Genomic DNA, 22,010 nt, shown 5'->3' with positions numbered 1-22,010 from the left:
AGTGTCCGCGACTCGAACACATCAAGCCCAAGTCCTACACTTGTTCGGAATCGCTCCCATCCTATTCTGCACCGCCGCGAAAAGCGCAACTACCAAGACGCTGTATAAATGCACTAGCCATCATATATCCCTCGTCGCTCACGCCAAGAAGATTCCAAGAGAAAAATCGCCTAAATTGCAAAACAAGAGCCAGCCCCGCCTGAAAGAATGACCGAAAGTGAGACTTCTAAGCTATTGCAACTCACGATAGCGGGACGGTGAGTAAATTCAAAGGTCGACGTCGTTGATGCCAAGGTGGATACCCGCAGGGCCAAGCAGATAGCCAAGGAGGGCGAAGTCACATGCCAAGAGACTTCATCTCATTGGGCGCTCAGCTCGGGAGTCCATTCCTCCTTATATCCCGTAGCCCTTCCTCTGGGAAGCTCCATTAGGAAACAGACACCCACTCAATTGAGGACTGATAACCTTGTGAGGCTTAGATAAACTCTAAATCGACGGACGGACCACACGAGCGCGGTAGTTGTAAGTCCGTAACTAGCGTTGCGGTACGGTACTGCCACACTTAGTGCCATGTGAGGTTCCCGTCGACCAGATTCCCCGCTGGGGTCTTGGAAGCCGGGGATCTGGGTCTGGAATTCAGGGGCCTACTCGCTACCGAAACTTTCTTTTCGTCATCCCGAAAGACCTGGACTTTAGACACGCGCAGTAGATCAAGCCTCAGCAGACCCTCTAAATGGTCATAATAGCAGGTAATTTGGAGCAAAAAGGGACCCAGTTTCAGACTCAAAAGAAATGCGAGTACTAGTGATGTAGTGCTTCCTTGGGTATATCTGTTATCTATTAACACAAAGGTAAGCACTAGTGCATTCAACTTCAAAAGAAATAATGAAATGTACTGCTTGATTGCCATGGCTTTCAGAACCGCATAGGCAGTAGGTAAGCAATCCAAATTCCCCTCCAAATGAAGGCTTGCAGTGTATTGTGTTAACGAAATCAGCTTTCGATGGCCACGAGAGATATGTGAAGACTCACGAGACCTGAAAGTTACCAGTCGGGTGAGTCTGACTCGGAATAATCCATCTGTAACGCAACTGCTATTTGAGTCCAGCTGAACCCGAAGTCGACGGGATCTTGAGAACTGAAGGTGGTACCAGATCGAATATCTGCAGTCATCTGAGACCAGCTAGTCTTGAAGAGCCAATGAGTTTCCACGTCCACATCAAGGGAGCAGTAAAAGTATGAAGACCGGATAACATTTCTTTTTCTGAAACTATCGACTCGAGGTAAGTATCTATTGATTTGGCAAGAGGCGCTCTATACTCGTACCGCCAAGATAAAGGCTTACGAAACTGCAGGGCATTTGCCACGGCATTGACAGGCAAGCCCATTCCACTCGTGTCTACGTTCCGTCTTTCCCCGGGAAACGCTGTCATAGCTCTTGCCCATAATAATCTTTCCCACTTGCTCTTCCTCTTTCGTCACCTGAAGTCTATATCCTTTATTTTGGATAGAAGGGTATCGAGGCCGATTGAAATGGAAGAATACGTCCTTCCAACCATGACCTGTCAAGGACTCACTCACTAGCCAAGCCACATTTCTCTCCTCTACACGTCTTTTTTTCGCTCGGTTTTGGGTCGAGAATGGATTATGCATGTAAAGGTTCGCAGAACTTCTCTGTGTCGAAGAGTCAATCGTAATGGTAAATTGTGATTTGTTCGGCTTCGAGCGTAGTATATTGACGACATTCAACCAATCGATATGTGCCTTGTTACTACAGACAAGGAGACTTTGCAGTGTTTCCAAGGGGATTAGCAGAGTTAGAGACCTACAAGACACAGCTAGTTAGCTTTACTTCTTCGTAAGCGCTTGAGAGTACGAATCAAAACACAGGGGCCGTAGAAAGATCTCATATCTCGCATAGCCTTCCGTTTAGCAGCGCCATGGCTCACGGACCCCAAGCCTGAAACATCCCCAAATAAAAGAAGTGGTAGGATCCCCATTGTTCATACCTGAGGTGTTGACGACCAAGCTCTGGTGTTCTTGTTAGGAATCGATATGTCTCCAAAGAGCTGTCTTGAGTTCGCATTCGCCCCATTTCTGGTTCAACTACAAAACTTTCTGGTATAACCACAAAAGTGTTCTTGGAGAAGAAGATTTCTGTTGCATACTTGCAAAATTGCTTGGAAACTAACAAGAATTCTGTGGGCAATCTCCAACATAAAGATGTTGTCGAGGCGGCAGCATATCGAGTCCAGCAACAACAAGCTTCCATGGTATCGGAACATGCCCGACAACAGAGAAACATGGTATCCGAAAATTGCTTCACAGCGTGGTATTCCACGACCCGACGTGCTATGGGAATACCCCGAGGAAGACAAGCGAGGTCCCGGAAACTGATAAGATCAGTATACATGAGAATCTGCAGTCGAATCTCTTCTGGAAGACCCATAAATCGAAATGGACGCTCAATGTGGCCGGTTGACTGTCTGGTAAATTTGTACACAGTTTCTGCAGCCAATTGCACCATTTCATGGTATTTGCGAGCTCCAAGACGAATGGAGCATTCCCTAAGTTGCGGAAGACTCATGAGAGGGCCAAGGAATTCTTTTGCAACAACATCGTCTGTGTTACATGCAACGCTTAACCTCAACCGATTCGGAACAATGGAGGCGGCGATGTGACTGCATAAGCATGACCACTCTGCCATAGTCCGTGTCTGCTCTTGATTGCGTGGATCTTTAGAATAATCGGAGGTCTGCAGAATGTCTTCACTGCGAGGAGCCTGACAAGTAGTGTAATCGCAAGCAGACCAATCATTTGTCAACATGGTATGCCCTATCTCTTTGTCCTCGGTGGGCGAGCAAATGTTAACACGGATAGTTAATGATGTTATCTGAGATAAAGCCTTCTTAGTAAACGAGAAAAGTCCCGACAGACCACCTAGTTCCGCTCGACAAGCGCAGAAGAAGCTCTCAGAGTAGAATAGCGATAGGACCTCATCGCGAATAACTTGAGAGATGAAAAGTAGCTGAAAAGGTAAGGGTTCGCAGCGACAATCCCAGGGATCGGCATGATTGATATAGTGGCACGCCGCGAGGAGCGGGATATGGAAATAGGCCCTCCAAGAAATATAACAAACTTTCGCTTCTCGAAAGCTTCCAAGGGGACGTGTCTGCGTAATCGTCTTCGTCGGGGTTGAGGTAGATTTTAGGACAATCATCCACAGAGGGCAAATAATTCAGACCATGGCGATATCCCCGAAGTGTTTGTGCGCATATATCTGTAGGTGGCCAGAAGTTGAGAGAGATGGAAAGTTCTTTCGGAAGACCTGCATATGTGTATATTCTCCTTCGAACATTGAAGGGGAGGTGGAGAAACGTGATCTGATAAGTGTCAGTATGCGATTCTGGTCATCTTGAAACCGTATCCTTCACCGGTTGTGGACTATTGTGATGGTGGAATTGGCGTTGCGAAGCGGATCTAAAGTACGTGTGGATTGTAGTCTGGACCATGGTGCATATCCAGCTGAGTGGGACTTTGGAGAGCGGTTGAAATGGGTTCGAGAACCAATATCAACGGGTGTTGCTGACTTCTAAGTTTGCCAAGGGAAGGCGCTGAGGGGGGAGGTACCCTTTGGCCTAAGGCCGCCCCCCACTCGTCTCCCCCTGACCACCATGGTAATCGTGTCCCTCTGCCCTATGTGAGTGGCGCTCCAAGTACTCCCCCCACTCTCTCCGGGAATGTCACTGTTCAGACTTTGACACGTATTTACAGTAGCAAAGTTTAACAGCTGACTAAGCATGCCGGTGTAGGTAGATAATGTCGTCGAATTGTTAGAGCATAATTACCCCTGACTTCGCTTACAGTAAATTCTTAAGCGGTCCACTTTCCACCCCTTTTACAACAAAGAAGGCTCCACTTTCTAGAGATACCACCTTTCGCTAGCCTTACTGCAATGTTTATATAAGATTCTTGAACTTCGAAGTTGTATACATCCTTCCCACGATCTTTGAAAGCGCTGTCCTTATTAGAACCTTCTTGGCTTAAGGATTGGAGATAGAGGGATAAGTGGAAGGAAGAGGCGTATTCCACAGCAGAAAAATACATCTGAACCCGACAAACCGGTCTTCATTTTGCATCACTCAAATCAAACTTACGCCCTCTATTTCTCAAACAGGACACCCACCAGCAGGAAAATTACAACTCGCCCCCTTCCCACCCCCCGTCACCTCCACCTCGTCGAAGACAAAATTCTCACAACTGCCACTGCCACACAACACATAATAATCATACGCGCTCTCCGTCGCCGTGCCCGTGACATTCTTGAACAGGACATTCTCAATACTCACACCATTGCTCGGATCGCCCGTTGGCCCGCCATTCAGATAATCTTGCTGTACGTCGATACCATAGCTCGAGATGTTGGAGAGGGAGATGGAGGAGTATGTTATGTTGGCGATGAAGCCAGTGGTGTTGTAGTTTGTTTTTATGCGCGCACCATTTTGCGAGTTTACTATTTGGCTGTTGCTGAACTTTGTGGCCCAGTTTATCAGTGATCTGTTCACGGGGGTGAGGGGGGAAAAGGAGACGTACGAGGACATTGGTCACGACGTTATTGGCCTTCCCGCCAACAGAACCGATACTCAACCCGTGTCCCCCGGAACAATACATACTATCCACGGTAACATTATTCCCGCTCGTGACAGCCACGCAGTCATCTTGATTGATGACCGTCGTGTTTGCGATGAGCGTGTTGTTGCAAGAACTGACATCGAAGCCATCTGAGTTGTGACCGGCTGCTAGACCGTTACTGCGGTTATTTGGCGCGTCGCCGGCGCTGTTGTCGAGGATCATGTCGCGCAGTGTGAGGTCTGAGGAGCCTGATATGCTGAAGAGATGGACGGGCCAGTTTTTGATGTGGAGGAGCTTGATAACTGAGCCTCCGGTCATCTTGCTGACGGTGATGAAATGGTTTGGTCTTTCGTTTTTAGCCCGAAGGCTATCTCAAATAGGAGGTTTAAGCTTACTTTGGCACTCCTCCATTTGAACCGAGTCCGTCCCAGTATGCCGGTCCATTACCATCAATTTGTGCTCCTTTAGCAGCCGTGATTGTCACGTTATCGCCACCGAAGATCATCGGCTCAAACGAGCTCGAGTTGGTGAACCCAAAAGTTGTGAGGCCCGAGAATGTAACTTTAGTATTATCTTTCAGTTTCGAGAGATCAATGCTGGAATTGTTTGGCGCTGCGATGTTTTCGAGTAGGATCTCAGTACATGATGCTACTGCGGTTGGAATCTGAGAATAATTGGTGCAATAACATGGTGAACCATATACTTGACGTTCAAGCTGGCCACCAGCCAGAGCCGTGGTTAGAAATGAAGAGATAAAGAATAAAGACAGCATGATGCCTATAGGAGAAAACAAATCCTCGTAACTCAGTTTATGATGTTGCTAAATAGAACCAAAGCCTCGCTTTTGATCTGAATAATTCGGAAGAACTTTTGATTAATCGTGGCAAATGCGGAGTAATCTGCATCGGGGAGATTTCGACTGCGGTAAACAAGCAGACTTACCCATCTGAAAACTTCTCCAGATTGTGTTTTTGGCAATTCTCCAGACTCCCAACAGGCTAGTGCAGGTCTGGCGTAGATGTTCTTGGGGATGTCCTCGGAGTGCTTCTCGGAATTGTCCACGAGTAATATTGCCCGGTGACAGAATAAACGAAAAGCCAAGACACACGATGTAATGAGGGGTATAATACATAGTTAAAGCAAAGAAAAAGACAATTTGGCCCTGTTTCTATTGAACGATAGACTGCCAGAGAGAAACCTGACACCAAGGGAGGACAATTGCATCACGTGAGATTCGCCTGAGACACCAAATCTCAACCTTTTAAGTTCTCACCCAAAGGATGTGTCTGGTTTGTTTGTCCGCATAATGCAACTTCACCCTCCACCACCAGCCGTGACTCAGATTCAAATGATTGGACATGTCGGACCTGATATTGACGCAGTGCAAGGGCACTTGCTGCACCTGCCGGAAACAAACACCTCCTTCCGTACCTCATATCTGACCCAAGGTGGTCGGATGCCTTGCTGTAGCAAACGGCGAATCCTCACCGTATCATCAAATCAATAGGTCTCTCGATGCCCATGGTGTTGTGGTCTTCATGTTGATTTTATACTTCTCGACGCCCTGAGAACTCGGTGAGCTTTTCAGCTCATGGGATGTGCATGTGCCCCCGCTTATTATGGGGGCGAAAGCACAACACCAATGTTACGGCAACTTCGGTTGGCAAAAAAGCAACGTTTGTAAGTTCAGGCTGGGATGCCTTCAGTAGCCTACAGCAAAGACCATTTGATTCGCTGAATGATGGCGCTGAGAAGCAGCCCTCAGACCGGTCTCGCGATCCTTTGCTTCTGCCTGTTTACCGCTGTCCCACCCCAGCACTGCGCCATCTCCGGTCCTTGCCATGCTGTCAGGCGGATCGGCGTACGAGCTGGGTACTACACTTGACTTCCAAGTAGTAGGCGAATCAGTGTTCGTTGTGCCTGCAACAACCCATTTCTATGTGGCACTCGCCCTTGTTAGAGTGACCTGAACCCTTGCTAAGTTCCCGGTGTTGCATTAACTCCACTTGTTTGAAGGAGATGGAAGAGAAAGGTATAAGTCGAAGGGCTGTCCGGAACAGAACACACACAAGTCGCTCGCACGCAACGTCGGCGCCCTCTCGAGTTGCGAGGAGCCGCAACTTATCTTTCGTCTTTTCTGTTTCCGCGCGCCGGCCAGTGAGTCTGCTTTTCAAAGCGTGCTATTCATGCAGACCGGTCCCGTACACCTCCCCTCACATCCAGGAGGCCCTTTTCTGAAGGATTGGACCCATAAAAACGCCATCCACGACCCCTGATTGGTCTTCCCCTCTTTCATACATACGATCTCACCGAAGCTCTCGAGACACGCACGCTCAGCACCAATGCCAAGGCCAATGAACAATCTGAACAAAGGAACAGCGTGACCGTGGAAGTTCACGAGAGCAAGTAATACGCTTCCATGAGCGGCATACCTCCCCTTCTTATCCCCATTGTGTTATTGCAGCAATGGATTGGGCTTGTCCCGATTTTGGTATGGTGTGTGTGCTGCGGTCACGGGGGCAGATGTAGGTTCTCTCTCACTCACTCGCTCGCTACGTTGGGTTCTCGCGTACCGCGAATTCAAAGTACGGTAGGTAGGTGGATTGATTCTCTCTCACTGGGCACTCGCCTCTCTACCCTGACCAGAAGCTCCCCTCCAACACCTTCTCGCGGTGACAATCCCCCACAATTCCTCTGTTCTCAACAACAGCATCATTTGAAGTCGTCGCCGCAAATAATTGTCGCTTTTTAATCACCATACTTTGTCCGCATCTTTTGGTACAAAAAGTAAGTCGCAACTCCTCACTGTTCCCGTTCATTCAAACATCACATTCTGACGTCGCTGCCTAAAAAGCTTCACTCAGTATGGCTTCCCGACACCAGGCCGCCGCGCGACAAGCTCAGGATATCACGATGAACCAAGATGACTCGAACAGCCAAGGGTTTGAAGGCAAATCTGCCTGTGCCTCTAAATATTCTGGCAACCACGATTTCCAGGTTGACGACCCCGCTGTACATGAAAATGACTTCGACGACAGCGGCTTCGTGGATGGTGCTGAATCCGCCCAACCAGTCAACAATTACAAAGACTTCATCCTCTTCCCGGACGATGAGCCATTTATTGACGAGGATGCGTCCATGGTATCAAACCATGGCTCCATCTACAACGGCATGAACAATGAGCGTGCCGCGTACATTGCAAAGTACACCTCGTTCAATTACGACGAGGAGAAACCAGTCACCAGCTTCCGCGAAGCAGTCATTGGTGCCATCGAACAGAGTGTGAGCGAGGCCGTTGAAGAAGGCCAGCAGCCTCCAGACCGACCTTCGTTATTCTCGAACTTCGAGTCCACTACGGGTCCGAGCATGCTCTCGCAGTGGGCAACGACCGACCACCGCCACGAAATAATCGCTTGCCGCTACGAGCAACCACCGTACCCTTCCGACCGTTTGCAATCACTTCCACAACCATCGCCAGTAAAACGGCGACGGACGACGTCTGGAAAAGGACTCCGCAGACATTGACGAATGACGAATGAATGAATGATTTTAATGTTCACTTGGTATTATTCTTTTGGTATAGGGATTATTTAGGATTGGGTTTCATAATGATACGTGCGGGCCACAGTACGAGTTACGATTTGATGTTCCCAGCTTGGGAAGGGAGTCATTCATGGCGTTGATATGATGGGAGCGCATACCAGTATTTGTCTTGTCGCTAGTGATAATACCCAAAAGTGTATTTGTTATTCATTACCATCCACAGAATGAAATCGATGGTTTTTTCCCTCCAACTGCATACTTATAAACTACTGCTCAACCCCCTCAATCTTCCTTCTTACTTCCTCGCCATGATCCTCACTCAATCCCAATCTCTCACATAAACCAAAATCCCCGCCCCATCGTCCGAACGCTTCAAGGGGTCTCGTGTGCAGTTGAAAGAAGCTCCCACCTGTCCAAGCATCCGGTCCAATGCACTTTATTCATCCCACAGCGAGCGATCCTTGCCCACGAACCAGCCGGGCCTCTCACAACGCACGCACACACGCCTCTCAACAATCCATTGCTTCCCCTCATTTCGCCACATCCCATCATCCTGGCGCTCATCCCCCACCACGCCAATTAACCTTAAATTTATCTACTGTATCTATCCTTATCGCTCCCGGCCCGTGACCGCAACTTGGCTAAAATAGCGGCCGCTGCGTGCGGCTCGGGCCATCACATCGCCTTAGGCGATACAATACAGTTAGTTACCTTTCTTTCTAGGCTTGTTTCCAATTTATTTTACGCTGCTTTTTTATAAGTAGGCGACTTTCTCTTCCATGCATGCGATGTTCTGTTTTCCACCCACGCTGTCGAATTACTCATATATAACACCTTTCTTCATTCCTGAGTTAATATCTTGAGAAGGAGCAAGGATTTATGGAGGTTTATTGTTTTCAACTTTGTTTCTTTATCAATAAGAGGCGCGTTTCTGGGTATCTGGGTTACTGGGGTTAATTAATTCAAGTAATATATGTATATCGAAATTAGCAGTTTATTGTTTTATTATAATAAGGCGTCGACCACTTTACATCGCGAAAAGGAAAAGGTGTCTTTCGTTTTTAAATCCCTGGTATAACTTTCGCTCTAAATGGCTTGCTTGTTCGGAGGTATGTGGATCACGTGACTGGCATCCTTTTCGTTCTTTCAAACAAGTGAAAAACTAAGTATTCGTTGATAAATGGAGGAATTAGCTGGAGGTTCAGAGTTAAACTTACGTCTTTCTTCAATATATTTGTGTACTATCACGATAGCGGCCTTTGTCATACCGCAGCATAGTACCGAAACCCAGCTTATTATCGATCTCAGCAAAAAGACATGTTACTGAGAGCTTGGGTCTATTTTCACATAGGTACGATACTTTGTTTTTCGGAATATTCGAAGATATCCTAGATCATGAACTTCTCCATAGAGCAGCGATAAGTGGTTCTACGTACCATAGGATACTGCCGCAGCCTCCAACCTGCCAAAGTATGGCTATGGCAGCAATTGTTCAAGAGAAACTAAGAGCAGCTTCGGAAAACTATGCATATCCTTTAAGGTTGGAAGATGTTATCCCTTCAATGGGTTACCGATAGGGGGCTCAAGTTTTGCATATGGAATAACTTCTTCTCAAGATATACACTGTGGATCATTTGGCATCTAGCCCACTCGCACCCCCTTTCCAATTCTTCAATTTCCAATACCCAGAATCTTCCACCCCTCGGAGTTTAAACATGCTCAGAACGCTGACAGCTTTGGGAACCAGCACTTCCTTTGGAAACAAGAGCCTGATTCTAGAAAACGAAGCGAAGGTAATTCAAGACGAGAGCCTTACTTTGACACAGAGCCAGTCGCTGAATGGTTCGTACTTACTTATATAACCTGCGAGTTCGATACTGATAAAGAACAGAGGCTCCTGGATTGATAATTCAGTAGGTTCACCGGCCTGGATTAATTGCATACTAATGAGACCAACGATCTTTGGTGGTCGAACCTAGGAATTCGGCGCTGTAAGGTGCCTCTTGTTTTTGCATCGAACTAAACCTTAGTTCAGTTTCGACTAACATATCTCAGGAGCTCTCGAGTTCAGGTAGCCCTGCTGGGGGAGCTTTCAAGTAAAATGGATACAGTGCTGCTTCTCTGTGGCGGCTAATACGGAACTACCAAGGTCCCTTGGCCATTAATCTTTGATCCCAACTTCACCTCCACTATAATAGGTAACAGATCTGGTAGAAGGAAACAACATACTAGACTTACTCACCGTACCGCCCGATAGTTCCATGGAGACCATTACCCAGTACCCTGTGAATTATTCATAAATGTCCGCCGCGATGCATTCTGGAACGGCCCTGCCCGAAAGTTAATAGATTCCATTTTCGGCGTGTGGAAGAAGATGCCGATTCAGGGACAGATACGGAAACTTAGGCGTACAAATGGGACCACTATTCTTAACAAGCAGAAAATCGTATCGTCCCACAAATACCCAGAGAAAACGAGTCCCAGCAAGTATTTAAGCACCCGCATTGGGACAACATGGATCGAACACATATCCCAATCAGCCCTACCGCTTCTCCCAACGAGATTGCAGAAATAGAAGTCGAGAATAGACGCAGGAAGCCGGCGGATCGGATTCAAATCGCCCTTAAATTGAAGCTTAGAGATACCGAGCTACTGTTAAACCATCCAGTTTCGCACAAAGCCAAGGAGCTTGCAGAGAAAGGACAGCCTCCAAAGGTCGGGCACGACTATCAACCTCTCCCGGGCGACAACTTCCGATACTATTCTCGATACACGGAAATCGAGGATTATCTCTTCAGGAACAGGCTTGCACTAGCGCTAGACACCCTGAATTCGAATGCCAGAGAAAACAATGTTTAGCTACATTATCGAAAACGGTGGGATCCAGATAGACAACTTATTTCAGACCAGACATGTGACGTACGTATTTGTAATTTTTGTGGGTTGCTTCACGGCTACTTGTCCTTGAATACAGGTTGTCTCTTTTCCACAAAAGCAGCCATTCCCTCCGTTTTATCTTCCAAGGCAAACGAACTATAGTACAGACTGCGTTCAAGCATGAGACCAGCTTCAAGGTGTGTTTCCTCGGCTTTGAAAGTCAGCAATGAAGACCCCGAGACGGCGAAGCGAAAGAAACACATACCATTCAATATTGCCTGCTTTGCAAGTTTCACGACAGGTGCCGAGCGCGACGCAATCTTATAAGCCGCAGCCAGTGTCGCAGGCACCAGCTCATCAGCAGTGAACACTTGTGCTACCAATCCAAATCCGTATAACTCTTTCCCGGTAACAGTAGCAGAAGTGAGGATCATATCCATAGCCTTTTGCTTCCCTAGGATCCGTGTAAGACGCTGAGTTCCGCCCGCTCCGGGAATCGTGCCGACTGTTAACTCGGGTAGACCGAACTTGGCATCCTCTGCAGCGTAGATAGTGTCGCACATCATGGCTAGCTCGAAGCCGCCGCCGAGGGCAAAGCCGGCGACGGCGGCGATGATGGGCTTGCGCATTGAAGTCACTGCTTCGTTTAGGTCCTTGAGGTATTGGATCTTGTGTGCTTCGGCGGTGGTGAGGTGCAGCATCTCGCTCAGATCAGCTCCGGCTGGTGTTCTGTTAGCAATCATCATGGATGGAAGGCATTGATTTAATTAGCAGCGACGGTGTTTCCATTGTTTCTAAAGTCTTATGAAAATATACTTTTGTTGCCTGTCGTGATTCGAGTCATGCACATACCTGAAAATGGGCCCGCGGCTCTGCTCCCAGTCAAGACAACGACCTTGACCGTATCATCTTTTTCCACCAGGTCAATAGCGGCGATTAAAGTGTCGATGAGCTTTTGGGATAAAGAGTTCCTCTTTTCTGGCCGGTTGATTTTCAAGAGAGCGACGCCACGTCCTTCATGAACCTCAACCTGGACAAGTGAAGTTGCTCTCCAGAAATCCATAATGATCTTGCTCCAGGTGGACAGTGCCAATTATTAACTAGGACACAGTGTTTGCAAATGAAGGTGTGATATGGGAGTTGATACGAGAGTTACCTAGGTACTTGACAAGTTGAGCTGGGCTTCGGATTGGCCTGTGAAAGTGGAAAGCAAGGGATACATACCCCTCCAACCCCGCACCTGCAGTTTCACCGGTGTCAGCATAGACAGCTCGGGAAAATATCCCTGTAACCACATTCGTACATACCATACTCGTAATACGGGACTGATGAGATGCCGAATTGGTTGCTCGTTAACGATACGTGCGTTTCTAAAGGGGAAGCAGAGCATGTCTGCTGTCTAGTAGTGGCTTCAGGGCACAGCACAGTCACAGCCCCCGAAGGAATACGCTGCAGTAGGGTACGGTAAGCGAGATGCGAGCTCCCCTCTCCCCTATCATCTCAGCTTGGGTCCCCCTTTTTCACGGTACTATAGGCCTGTTTAGCTTGCAAGTTTAAATGTTAAAACGAACGACACGGAGGATAATACTTTCTTTTAAGTACTAGTAATTGATGAATCCAATCTATAACAGTTGGGATTTTGGGATGTTCGTAGAAAGAAGCATCACATACCACGCTTGAACCTATTCATATTTGTACTTTGCAGTTCCTTAAAACAATATTAGTACCTACCGCATTAGCTATGTTTCTGAGGTAGTAATTGAAGAAAACCTCGAAACGGATAATAAGTACTAGGTACAGGTAAAATCAATGCCACACTAGCTTGAGATCTCACCCGATTCGATTTGCTGCAGCTATAGGTGCAGGTGGTGTGGTGTGGGTGGATGTGTCATTAGCGGCGCACCCAACTGCCCGGCGGCAACTGCAAGAAAATCTCTTCGCCGCGAGATTCCCAACGTCCATCTTTTTCTTTTCTGGTGGCAGATATAAGTATACTTCACCATGTCTAAGAGCGGTTCGTATCGTGTGTTATAGGGATACTCTCGGGAGTTATAAATGTTATTGTTTCCAGTGTTTGATTTTCAATGGCTGCGCTGCGTGGGCGGGAGAGGGTTGTGACAAGTGTAAGCAAGTAAGCGAATTCTGTCGTTCCAGGATGAATACTATATCCTAGGTGCTGTCCCTTCTTTTGCTTTATGAATTCATTTCGTCTCTCCTTCCCCTTTTTATCAAATTATACCTCATCCAGCCATGCAGTCGCAAGGAAAAGAAGCAAAGCAAAGTTGCTGCTTATAAGGTACTGCCTATTTGTTTCGTTTCGCGTTCTTAGGGTTGGTTTTGGGTAATCCTCGCCTCGCACCTCTTTTCATCTCAGCCAATATATATTTTCAAATAACACCATTTCTTCCGCAATACACCTGCGTGGCCGTGCCGAAGTACCGAACGATAAGGTAACTGAAGCAGACACGTACGGTTGAGCACTACGAACCGGTTTCCGTTGCGTAGAATTACGACGAGGTACGAATGAATGTTACGGGAAAGAATCGAAAGAAGAAGGATGTAGACCGCTGTTGCGTCGAACCTTTTGCTACTTCTATCTATGAATTGAATGTCTTTTTGTCTTTTTCTTTTGGAGATGTTTACAGATAGATAGAAGCGAAATTAAACCTTTCTTAGGAATAGTTCGTCATGTAAGGCGCTTGGACTTTGGCTTGAAGTTCTGTTCTCTCTTTATTATGATACCTTGATCCTTATTATATACCACTACCTAACTATTAGCCAGTTTAGCTAACTATTACAATTATCCCCTTTGTAACGTATTGTACCATTTTCACCACGAGAACGAATCGGCCGTCAAATTCGTTAACGCCCTCTCACATTCTGATTCTTCTAAATATCGCTGTGCACCAACCTCCATCAAAAACTCATACCACCAAAAGTCTTTTGGCAAAAATCGCAATGCGGTAGTGTATTCCCAGAACTCTGGATACCAACCAGCAGACTCCCAATCTAGAAATCCAGTAATGTGACCTTCCTCATCCACAAGTATGTTGTGATGTTTAATATCCCCATGTGTAAATTTGACGCCAGGTCGCTGTAGGAATTGAAGTTTTCTCGCGCTGCGTACTTTTTCTTCATATACAGCTTCTGATCCAAACGAGTTACGGGCAGGCGCGAGTAAATACTCGTGGAATTCTTGAGGCGTTTCGCAAGGGCCGATTTTATGATCTGGGACGCGGATGCTTCGGATTGCACCGCCTGTGATAGAGCAAACTCGTTCGTCGCCCCATGGACTTTTCCACCCCCGAATGGTTGATAGGTAAAGTTTAAACTCTGTAAGAGCTGTAGTTTTGGCTTTTGGGTTGAGCGATTCGTACGCTTGGCCAAGCTCACGGCCTGGTAGTCGTGTCATCAGGATTGATACTGGCGCATGCGGGGTATCTGGGTGTTCTCCGTAAGAGATGATTTTTGGTGTTGGTAATCCTGCGGCATGGCATACTTCGGTTGCGAGGACTTCTTCGAGTCGTGTTCCATCCGACCATTTCAAGAGCAGGCCAAATGGTAGCGGAATAATTTGATTGTCGAAAGGAATTTCGACCCAGCGACAATAGTAAATCGAGAATCGCTTCAGGAACGAATGTATGTATCCCCAAAATCGGCGAACGAGAGGATGGCTGGGTTCTGGTGTTGGAGGGATCTCGGCAGATAATCGAGTGGGGGATTTTCGAGGTGTCCACGTAAAGTTCGGTTGGAGAACCGCGGGGATCCAGGAATGGCGCATTATGAGACATGAGCTTGTTGAGTTGACACTATGAGCGAGTCTGCGAAACGGGGAAGAACATTGATGTATGAGAATATACGAAGGTAGAGGTCTACCTATTCCCTAAGGAATTTCAGATTGGGTGACAAGCCACCGCACAGCACATAACCAAAGCGGGTGAACCCCGGCCTAAAACTACAACCCTATATAAATAGAAATAGACCATAATCTGTCGCCAAATATCTAGCACCAGAGTAGCGTAAAGCTTTCAGCGTCATTTGAGCAAAATTGAGCGTGTGTGCAAGCCGCTCAATAAATTCGAAAGAATAATGAACTTAAAAACTCAGTTCAAAAATGACCACCTGTGGGACATTCTCGAGCGTTTTCGCCGAATTCACCCTCAATGTTAGCAAAAGCAGCTGATCGATGCACAGTTGAGTGCCGGCGCTGCTACTGCAGCATAAAGGGATGACATGAGGAGTAGGCAAACTTGCCGAACCTTTTTGCATTTCTCTTTGTTGTTGTAATTTATAATTTTGCGCTTTTCATTTAGGTCTAGCGCTGTGAGGATAAGCGAGCTGGCTTCGAAATAGAGGAAGTATAATATAAGAATTGGTATAGTTACCTGCTATTGCAAGCACCGAAGCTCCACTTCTCTGAAAATCGCGGATTCCACACTCCACACTCGACAACTACTCTCGGTCGGGTCTACGCTCTCTCTCGGTGGTCAAATATCATGGACCAGACCACAAATGCGACAAATGGCGCCCCTACGGTGTATTCTTTTTCTATGCAGGAGATGGTTATCCTTGAAGACTCCATCTCCTACACATTCATGACCCGCAACAAACGGTTCATTGTCGAAATCGCTGCTGAACGTCTGGAGGGAGAAGGGAGCCTGATCGATGAATTCTATGAGTTCAAGGATGATATTGACGACCCAGACATTTTTTGCGACTTCGAGACATGGGCTATTGGCCCGATCCATGAGCGGGTCAAACAATTGGTTCCTGTACCTATCTCCAAACCGACCACCCTGCTGGAATATTATGATCCCGAAACTTATGTTTTCGAGCTGTTCAACGAGGGCGGTAAAATAAAGGCAAACGAGCTTGCTTTCGATCAGAAAATCTTCGGAGATGCCAGCCCCAAAGTTGCCATTATTGAAAATGCACAAAGTCGACTTTCATCAAGCCACGAAGTACCTAGGGATGGCATCATATCTCGATCCGCCCTTCCTATTGTACCTTTGGTTCCGGCATCCCAGTTAGTGAGAGCAGCAGGTCTCGACTCCGTCGAAGAATTGATGTGTGAGACTCCGCGGATTGTGCGAAAGGTCAACACAACGGACGACTTCTTTTTCAAGGCAGGCGATAAACGACACGGGTTTCAGAGAGAAGTTGAGATTTTGGCCAAGCTACAAAAGATCTCTGAACACGATCTTAGCATCCGAACTTCGCGAATTGTGGGCCTTGTCAACTGGGACGGGCAAGACTCTCTTCTCATGGGTATGCTATTGAAGCGAATCGATGGAATGACGCTCCGTGATGCAATTCTAGACGCCTCGGTTCCTGAGAGACGGAAATGGATGGATCAGATTGATGAGACAGTCAAGAGGTTACACAAGTATGGGATTGTTTGGGGGGATGTGAAGCCGGACAATGTCATGATTGGCCCTTCTGGAGATGCGATATTGATCGACTTTGGTGGTGGATGTACGCTCGAGTATGTAGAGATGGAATTGCAGGAGACCAAAGAGGGAGACTTGCAAGGTCTAAAGAAACTAAGGTCAAGGCTGTTATCTTGATGAGCCGCTCGTAGAATACACAGATACCCCTGGATGCCAATTAATCTTTATTTAGCCTAGCGCCAACTGATGTCCCCCTCCTGCGACCCTAAACTTTTCTTAAGCCTAAAAGTTAGTTGGCATTCCCAGCACCAAAGCGGATTCAAACCAACTCAACTTCTACGTTTTCTTAAATGGGCTTGTCTCAAACGTGAGTGGCTTCTTGTTCACCCCACACCAAATCAACCTCCGTCGTCATCAAAATACATGTATCCCTCAACGCCGGCAGTCTCAACCGCCTATTAACATCCTGATACTTCTTATCACTCATCATATCCGCAAAATGGCCCAGACTTGCATACTGCGCCAGCACAACCTCATTCCATTCCCCCTTATCCTCGACCGGCCCTATCATCTTCACAACACCGCCTCTCTCCCTGCCCACGCTCGAGGTAAAGGCGCGAATGTACTCGCCGTAGCTGGCCTGTGCGGATGGGAAGGGCTGGAAGGAGATGAAGTTCAGCATGGAGACTGGGCCGGTGGGACAGAGGGGCGACGTGCTGAATGCTAACAGTGAGGGGGTGAGTTCTACATTCTGGGAGGAGGTGGCGAGGAGAGGGGTGCGGGGAAGGTTGGCGAGGGGTGGGATATCTGCTGGCTGTGGGGATAGCCGTTGGGGATTGAGGTCCTTGAATGTTAAGGCGAAGGTGGTGGATTCTTGGATTCGCCCTGTGTAGATGTCAGAGCAGAGGGAGGCAAGAAGTGCTGGTAAGGCTGTGGTTGTGGGGTCGAGGATTATCAGGAAGTCCCAGTTGTGAGCTGTGAGGTGGTTCGCGTGGGTTGGGGTGATGATCCACTACAACGAGAAGAATTATTTACTATGACCTCCGCAAAAGGCAAGACCTGAGAGGATGAAACGCTTTTCGGGAATCTCGATACGGCGGAATCAAAGAGGAAGGACAGAGAAAAGGGTTGAGTACTTGAACGACACGCGCGATGGTTACTGGCGTAAGCCCTGACGATTTGATCGCCTCGAGAAAAGCTAACGGGGACGTTGGGGGCGCAACTTGGACGATTAAGACTGTGATTGTGACCATGTCGACTGCTGGATTGCAGTAATGTTATCTTTCACGGGCTGAACTATCTAAAAGGTAGGGCCACTCTGGTTGGTACAAGGATCACGCGCTGTCATGCGGGCGCTGTTATGCATGCGGTAGTTGCAGTGGATCCAGATTTGCTGCCTTGCATGAGAGTGAGCAGCTTACTCGGTAAGCATCCTGGAATATGGAATTGACTATAGCTGTGCTGTATAATAGTAAGAAATTGCTATTGATTTTAATGTGAAATACAACGAAGTTTAAGTATGCAAGTGCATCTCTTTTTACCAAATATTACTAAAATCGATTCAGGTATAAACAGCTAACGCTGTCCTAATATGCAATAAATGCTGCTAAGTGCCCTGCTGCAGTGCTGCCTGATCTGTTGGAGCTATATGTTGGTTGCATGACTCAAGTGCAAGTAAAGAATATAGCTATTAAAGAGCTTGGATTGAACATAATCTCCTTTATCTCTTTATAGATTCTGTGTTTATGCTTATTATATTCCAGTTCTAGGTTTAACATACAAAGATCGCTCACCTGTGTCGAATTGGGAATCTTCCTTGGCTATTTGATCAGATCAATCGATCTCCTTTCAAAAACGGCAAATATTTATTCTAGAGGAAATCGTTATTAGGGATTCGCTGGCGTCAAAATGGAAAGTGCTCGGGACGTTGAAGCTGAAGCTGGATTGGCGAATACAACCCACGATCCAAATGCTGAACATAAGCTTCAGAATCACGAGGTACTTCAAACGTTCTCCGTGAAGACCGACTCTATGAGACTAACATCAATCAGGACCCGTCCTCGGCGCGAACGTCTCAGCCATCGCAAAACACGCATCCAACAAACACAGTTGACACAGCCTTGAAAACGCCAGATGCAGATAATGCAGAAGCCTCGAACAACCCCAGCCAACCCTCCACGCAGCCTCCTACCGCCCAGCCCAAGCAATTCAACCTCTCCATGTTGGAAATCGGCGAGCTCCTAGGAAACGGCGCATACGGCACTGTCCATCTCGCGCGCGAACGAGATTCGTCCCCGACACGTACATACGCGCTCAAAACGCTCTCCAAAGCAGCGCTCGCCCGGCTCCAGACCCAACATCCCTTAACCGAGTGGGAGCAGATCCAGCGGCAGATAGACATGCCCGGCACCTTGCACCAACGGAATATCATGAGATGCCACGGGCGCTTCGAAGACGCGACGAATGTGTATCTCGTGCTTGAACTCACGCAGAAGCGGGATCTGTATAAGCGGCTGCAGGAGCACAAGGCTTTCCCCGAGGCGGACGCAGCGCGCTATATCGCGGGTGTGGTGGCGGCGCTGCAGTACCTGCATAGCAGGCATGTCATCCATCGGGATCTGAAGCCGGAACACCTGCGTCTAGGCACGGATGGCGAGGTGAAGATCTCGGGGTTTAAGTGGGCTGTTTTTGCACGGCCGCCTGAGTATAGGAGACGTACGTTGTGCGGGACGTTGGATTATCTGCCGCCGGAGATGTTGAAGAGCGCTAGCGAAAGCGAAAGCAAAGACCATGATGCGTATACGAGTAAGGTTGATCTGTGGGGTTTGGGAGTGTTGGTGTATGAGTTTTTGGTGGGGGAAGCGCCGTTTAAAGATCTGCCTGCGGTGACGCAGAAGAGGATTGAGGGGTTGGATTTTACGGTGCCGGGTTCTGTGGGTGGTGAGGCTGGGGATTTGATACGCAAGGTAAGACAGACAGACATACCTACTAATATCCAAGAGTGTACGCGAGGATTCTAACACTGTTCAGCTCCTGGTTCTTGATCCTGATAAGCGGTTGTCTCTCGATGAGGTTCGGAAACATCCATGGATCACTAAATATACAGGCCCAGAGGCAGATCAATCTACTGTACAAGAGTGGGAGCTTGTATAGTTGAAACCGCGGATTCCGCCTCCTTAGAACGCAAAGACTGAACTAGGTACCGTTTTAGCAGATTCTTGGGTTTAGATGGAGGAGGTGAAGTGTAAATGCGAACATGATAAGCGATTAGTGAAATCGAAGCGATATTCAACTAGGAAGAGGGGACGAGTAGCATTAGCCGTAAGCTCCTGGACTTGATATCAATATTTTCTTCTCCCCGTCTATGTTACCGATACATACAACAAAGTACAATTAATCGTACACTCGATACCCAGCTTGCCTCCAGCTTGCCTCCAGCTAACCACCATCCTCCGCCTTTTCTTCCAACACAACCTCTGTAACCTTCTCGCCCCTCCTCTCCCCATCCGTCAACAAAAACTTATACCGACCCCCTAGCACCAAATCTTTCGCCACCAACTCCCGCGTGCGCCCCAGACTCTCAATATCGCTAATGCGCTGCAGCGTAGCCTCGAGATGTGCCTCGAAGCCCTCCTCGCAACAAATACTCCGAAACGCCCTTTGCATCGGCACCGAATCCGCCCGCACGAAGGCGCTGGAAGTTATGGTGAAGAGGTTGATATGATCATATTCCCGGATGAAATCTGCGCGCGTCATAATCTGCCGCGCAATGTGCAGCGGGATTTGCGGGATGTTGTGGGAGCCGTCTGGGTTGGGTTGCGAGGCGAGTTCGGATTCGCGTTTTACGAGGGCGAGGGCTAGGACCATTGCTGCGGCCTATGGGTTGTGTTACAGGTCTTGTTAGTCATATGGATGGTTTCTGGTTTGGGAAGTGAAGTGAAAGAGGGGAGGGGAGGGACGAACGGCGTATTTCTGCTGATCCATCACATCATCATCCATTTCCATGCCCAAAATCCAGCATTGGTTCAAAAACCACCGTCGCTCAACATCGATGATCTCGTCGCATGTCTTGATCATATCCTTTGATTTCGCAACTCGGTTTAGGTACGTGAGGCGGCCTCCGACGCGGCTGTAGACTTCGCCGAGGATCTCGGAGGTGGGGACTTCTTTGTGGTATTTTGCGCGGTATTTGGCGAGGGCGGTCAGGGCTTGGAGTCTGGGGAGATCCGTGACGGATGTGACTTCCATGCGTGTTGCTAGTACTTTTAGTCGTTCGTACACCCAGTAATCGTCGCTCTAGATCACGGAGGAGTTAGCTATTTCTCCTTCAGGAGTGTTTTGAGAGCAGAAGAATAGCATGTTCCCTTTTAGGAAGTATGTAAGGAGTAATTTGAGTACATGAGACGAAAAATTATAGAAGGGGGTAGGGTATAATCAAAGAACCACTTATCCTTACGTTAAAGACCATAGTCACGAGATTGCTGGCTGCCCATTGCTCGGCTCGTTGTTGTAGTAGCTCGATTAGGTCTCTTCCATCTTCATCGTCTCGAAGGAGGTGCACTGCATTAATGATGAGGACTAATGGCCTGCCGACTCTCCTTCGTCTTTTCAGGGCTACCTTTTCCAGCTTGTTGAAGGCACGTTCGATATCTAGAAGCGCTGTAGAATCCCTCGGACCCCTCTCGGAGAAGTACGAACCGATGTAGTCTTCGTGGAACTCGAAGTCCAATGCTTTCCCCAGCCGGACTCTAAAGATCTCCAGGTCTGCATGTGCTTCGAACATGCTGATTCCTTCGCCGTCGACCTTCTTCATAGCATCGAGCAGCATACTGGACTTCCCTGTCCCCTTCTCTCCTATTAGAAGATGATAGTGTCCGTGATCGGTGCCATTGACGATTGCGTCAATCTTGGTTTGCTCTTCCCGTAAGATCCAGTGGGCTTCTTGCTCTGGGCCTTGGCTGGCGATCGTGTTGGGGATTTGTTTGCCTATAGCTGCGAGCTCGAGGACTGGATCGCCTGGTTCGAAAGCACCTTCCATCTTGTGTAATACCAGCCATTTGTATGACTTGTGGTAGAGATAGCCACCAAGTCCGAATCCTGTTCCCAAGACGATGATGGATGCAAAGGCAGTGGCTGCTGATTCCAGCATTTTGGAAGGTAGTGAAGGCTCATCTCGAAACCTTGAATGATTTTGAGATTTTGGTCCATCTTTGGTTCTATCTGTTGTCTTCTCATCCTCTTGTGTTCAGTCAGCCATATACACTCCTCTGAGCACATGCCATCAAAAATTCCCGTGTCACGTGCTCCAGCATATTTCACTCCCTCACTTGAGTCAAGGCAAGCCCGCATGGCATTCCGTCCGCAATCTTGCGGTAGCCCATACGTCGCCGATGTATGTACTGTAACAGGAAAAATCAAGAGATCCCAGACCTTAGCAATCATATGCGGAAGAATGTCTGCAGATTCTGGGGTGCATGAAAATCTGGCCTGTTACGCGACGACCACCACAGCCAGAAAGCTAATAATAACAAGCAAAGCAAGAGCAAAAAGCAAAAAGCAAACCAGACC

General features: G+C 47.8%; 5 protein-coding genes across 5 annotated transcripts; 1 reads left to right on the top strand and 4 right to left on the bottom strand.

Annotated features, from left to right (window-relative positions):
• Positions 1-4,169: 4,169 nt before the first annotated feature.
• On the bottom strand, positions 4,170-5,404 carry PGA (Polygalacturonase; the record flags this gene model as incomplete). The annotated part of the gene is made up of 3 exons (XM_031153605.1): positions 4,170-4,532; positions 4,594-4,978; positions 5,028-5,404. 3 exons carry the CDS (start codon positions 5,402-5,404, stop codon positions 4,170-4,172), a joined length of 1,125 nt encoding a protein of 374 aa, XP_031002223.1.
• Positions 5,405-11,129: 5,725 nt separating this feature from the next.
• Positions 11,130-12,115, bottom strand: ech-6 (putative enoyl-CoA hydratase, mitochondrial; the record flags this gene model as incomplete). The annotated part of the gene is made up of 2 exons (XM_031153604.1): positions 11,130-11,773; positions 11,905-12,115. The coding sequence occupies 2 exons, from the start codon at positions 12,113-12,115 to the stop codon at positions 11,130-11,132; spliced, it is 855 nt and encodes a 284-aa protein (XP_031002222.1).
• Positions 12,116-13,738: 1,623 nt separating this feature from the next.
• On the bottom strand, positions 13,739-14,833 carry LHYA1_G008683 (uncharacterized protein; the record flags this gene model as incomplete). The annotated part of the gene is made up of 2 exons (XM_031153603.1): positions 13,739-13,815; positions 13,930-14,833. 2 exons carry the CDS (start codon positions 14,831-14,833, stop codon positions 13,739-13,741), a joined length of 981 nt encoding a protein of 326 aa, XP_031002225.1.
• Positions 14,834-18,350: 3,517 nt separating this feature from the next.
• On the top strand, positions 18,351-19,595 carry ark1_1 (Serine/threonine-protein kinase; the record flags this gene model as incomplete). Its single annotated transcript, XM_031153602.1, has 3 exons — positions 18,351-18,440; positions 18,494-19,408; positions 19,473-19,595. The coding sequence occupies 3 exons, from the start codon at positions 18,351-18,353 to the stop codon at positions 19,593-19,595; spliced, it is 1,128 nt and encodes a 375-aa protein (XP_031002224.1).
• Positions 19,596-19,880: 285 nt separating this feature from the next.
• LHYA1_G008681 (uncharacterized protein) lies at positions 19,881-21,591 on the bottom strand (the record flags this gene model as incomplete). Its single annotated transcript, XM_031153601.1, has 3 exons — positions 19,881-20,318; positions 20,406-20,738; positions 20,899-21,591. 3 exons carry the CDS (start codon positions 21,589-21,591, stop codon positions 19,881-19,883), a joined length of 1,464 nt encoding a protein of 487 aa, XP_031002227.1.
• Between the last annotated feature and the right edge of the window lie 419 nt (positions 21,592-22,010).

The sequence above is a fragment of the Lachnellula hyalina genome (assembly GCF_007821495.1).
Source record: "Lachnellula hyalina strain CBS 185.66 chromosome Unknown contig00181, whole genome shotgun sequence".
In the NCBI taxonomy this organism is placed as follows: domain Eukaryota; kingdom Fungi; phylum Ascomycota; class Leotiomycetes; order Helotiales; family Lachnaceae; genus Lachnellula; species Lachnellula hyalina.
This window is presented reverse-complemented; position numbering and strand designations above follow the sequence as displayed.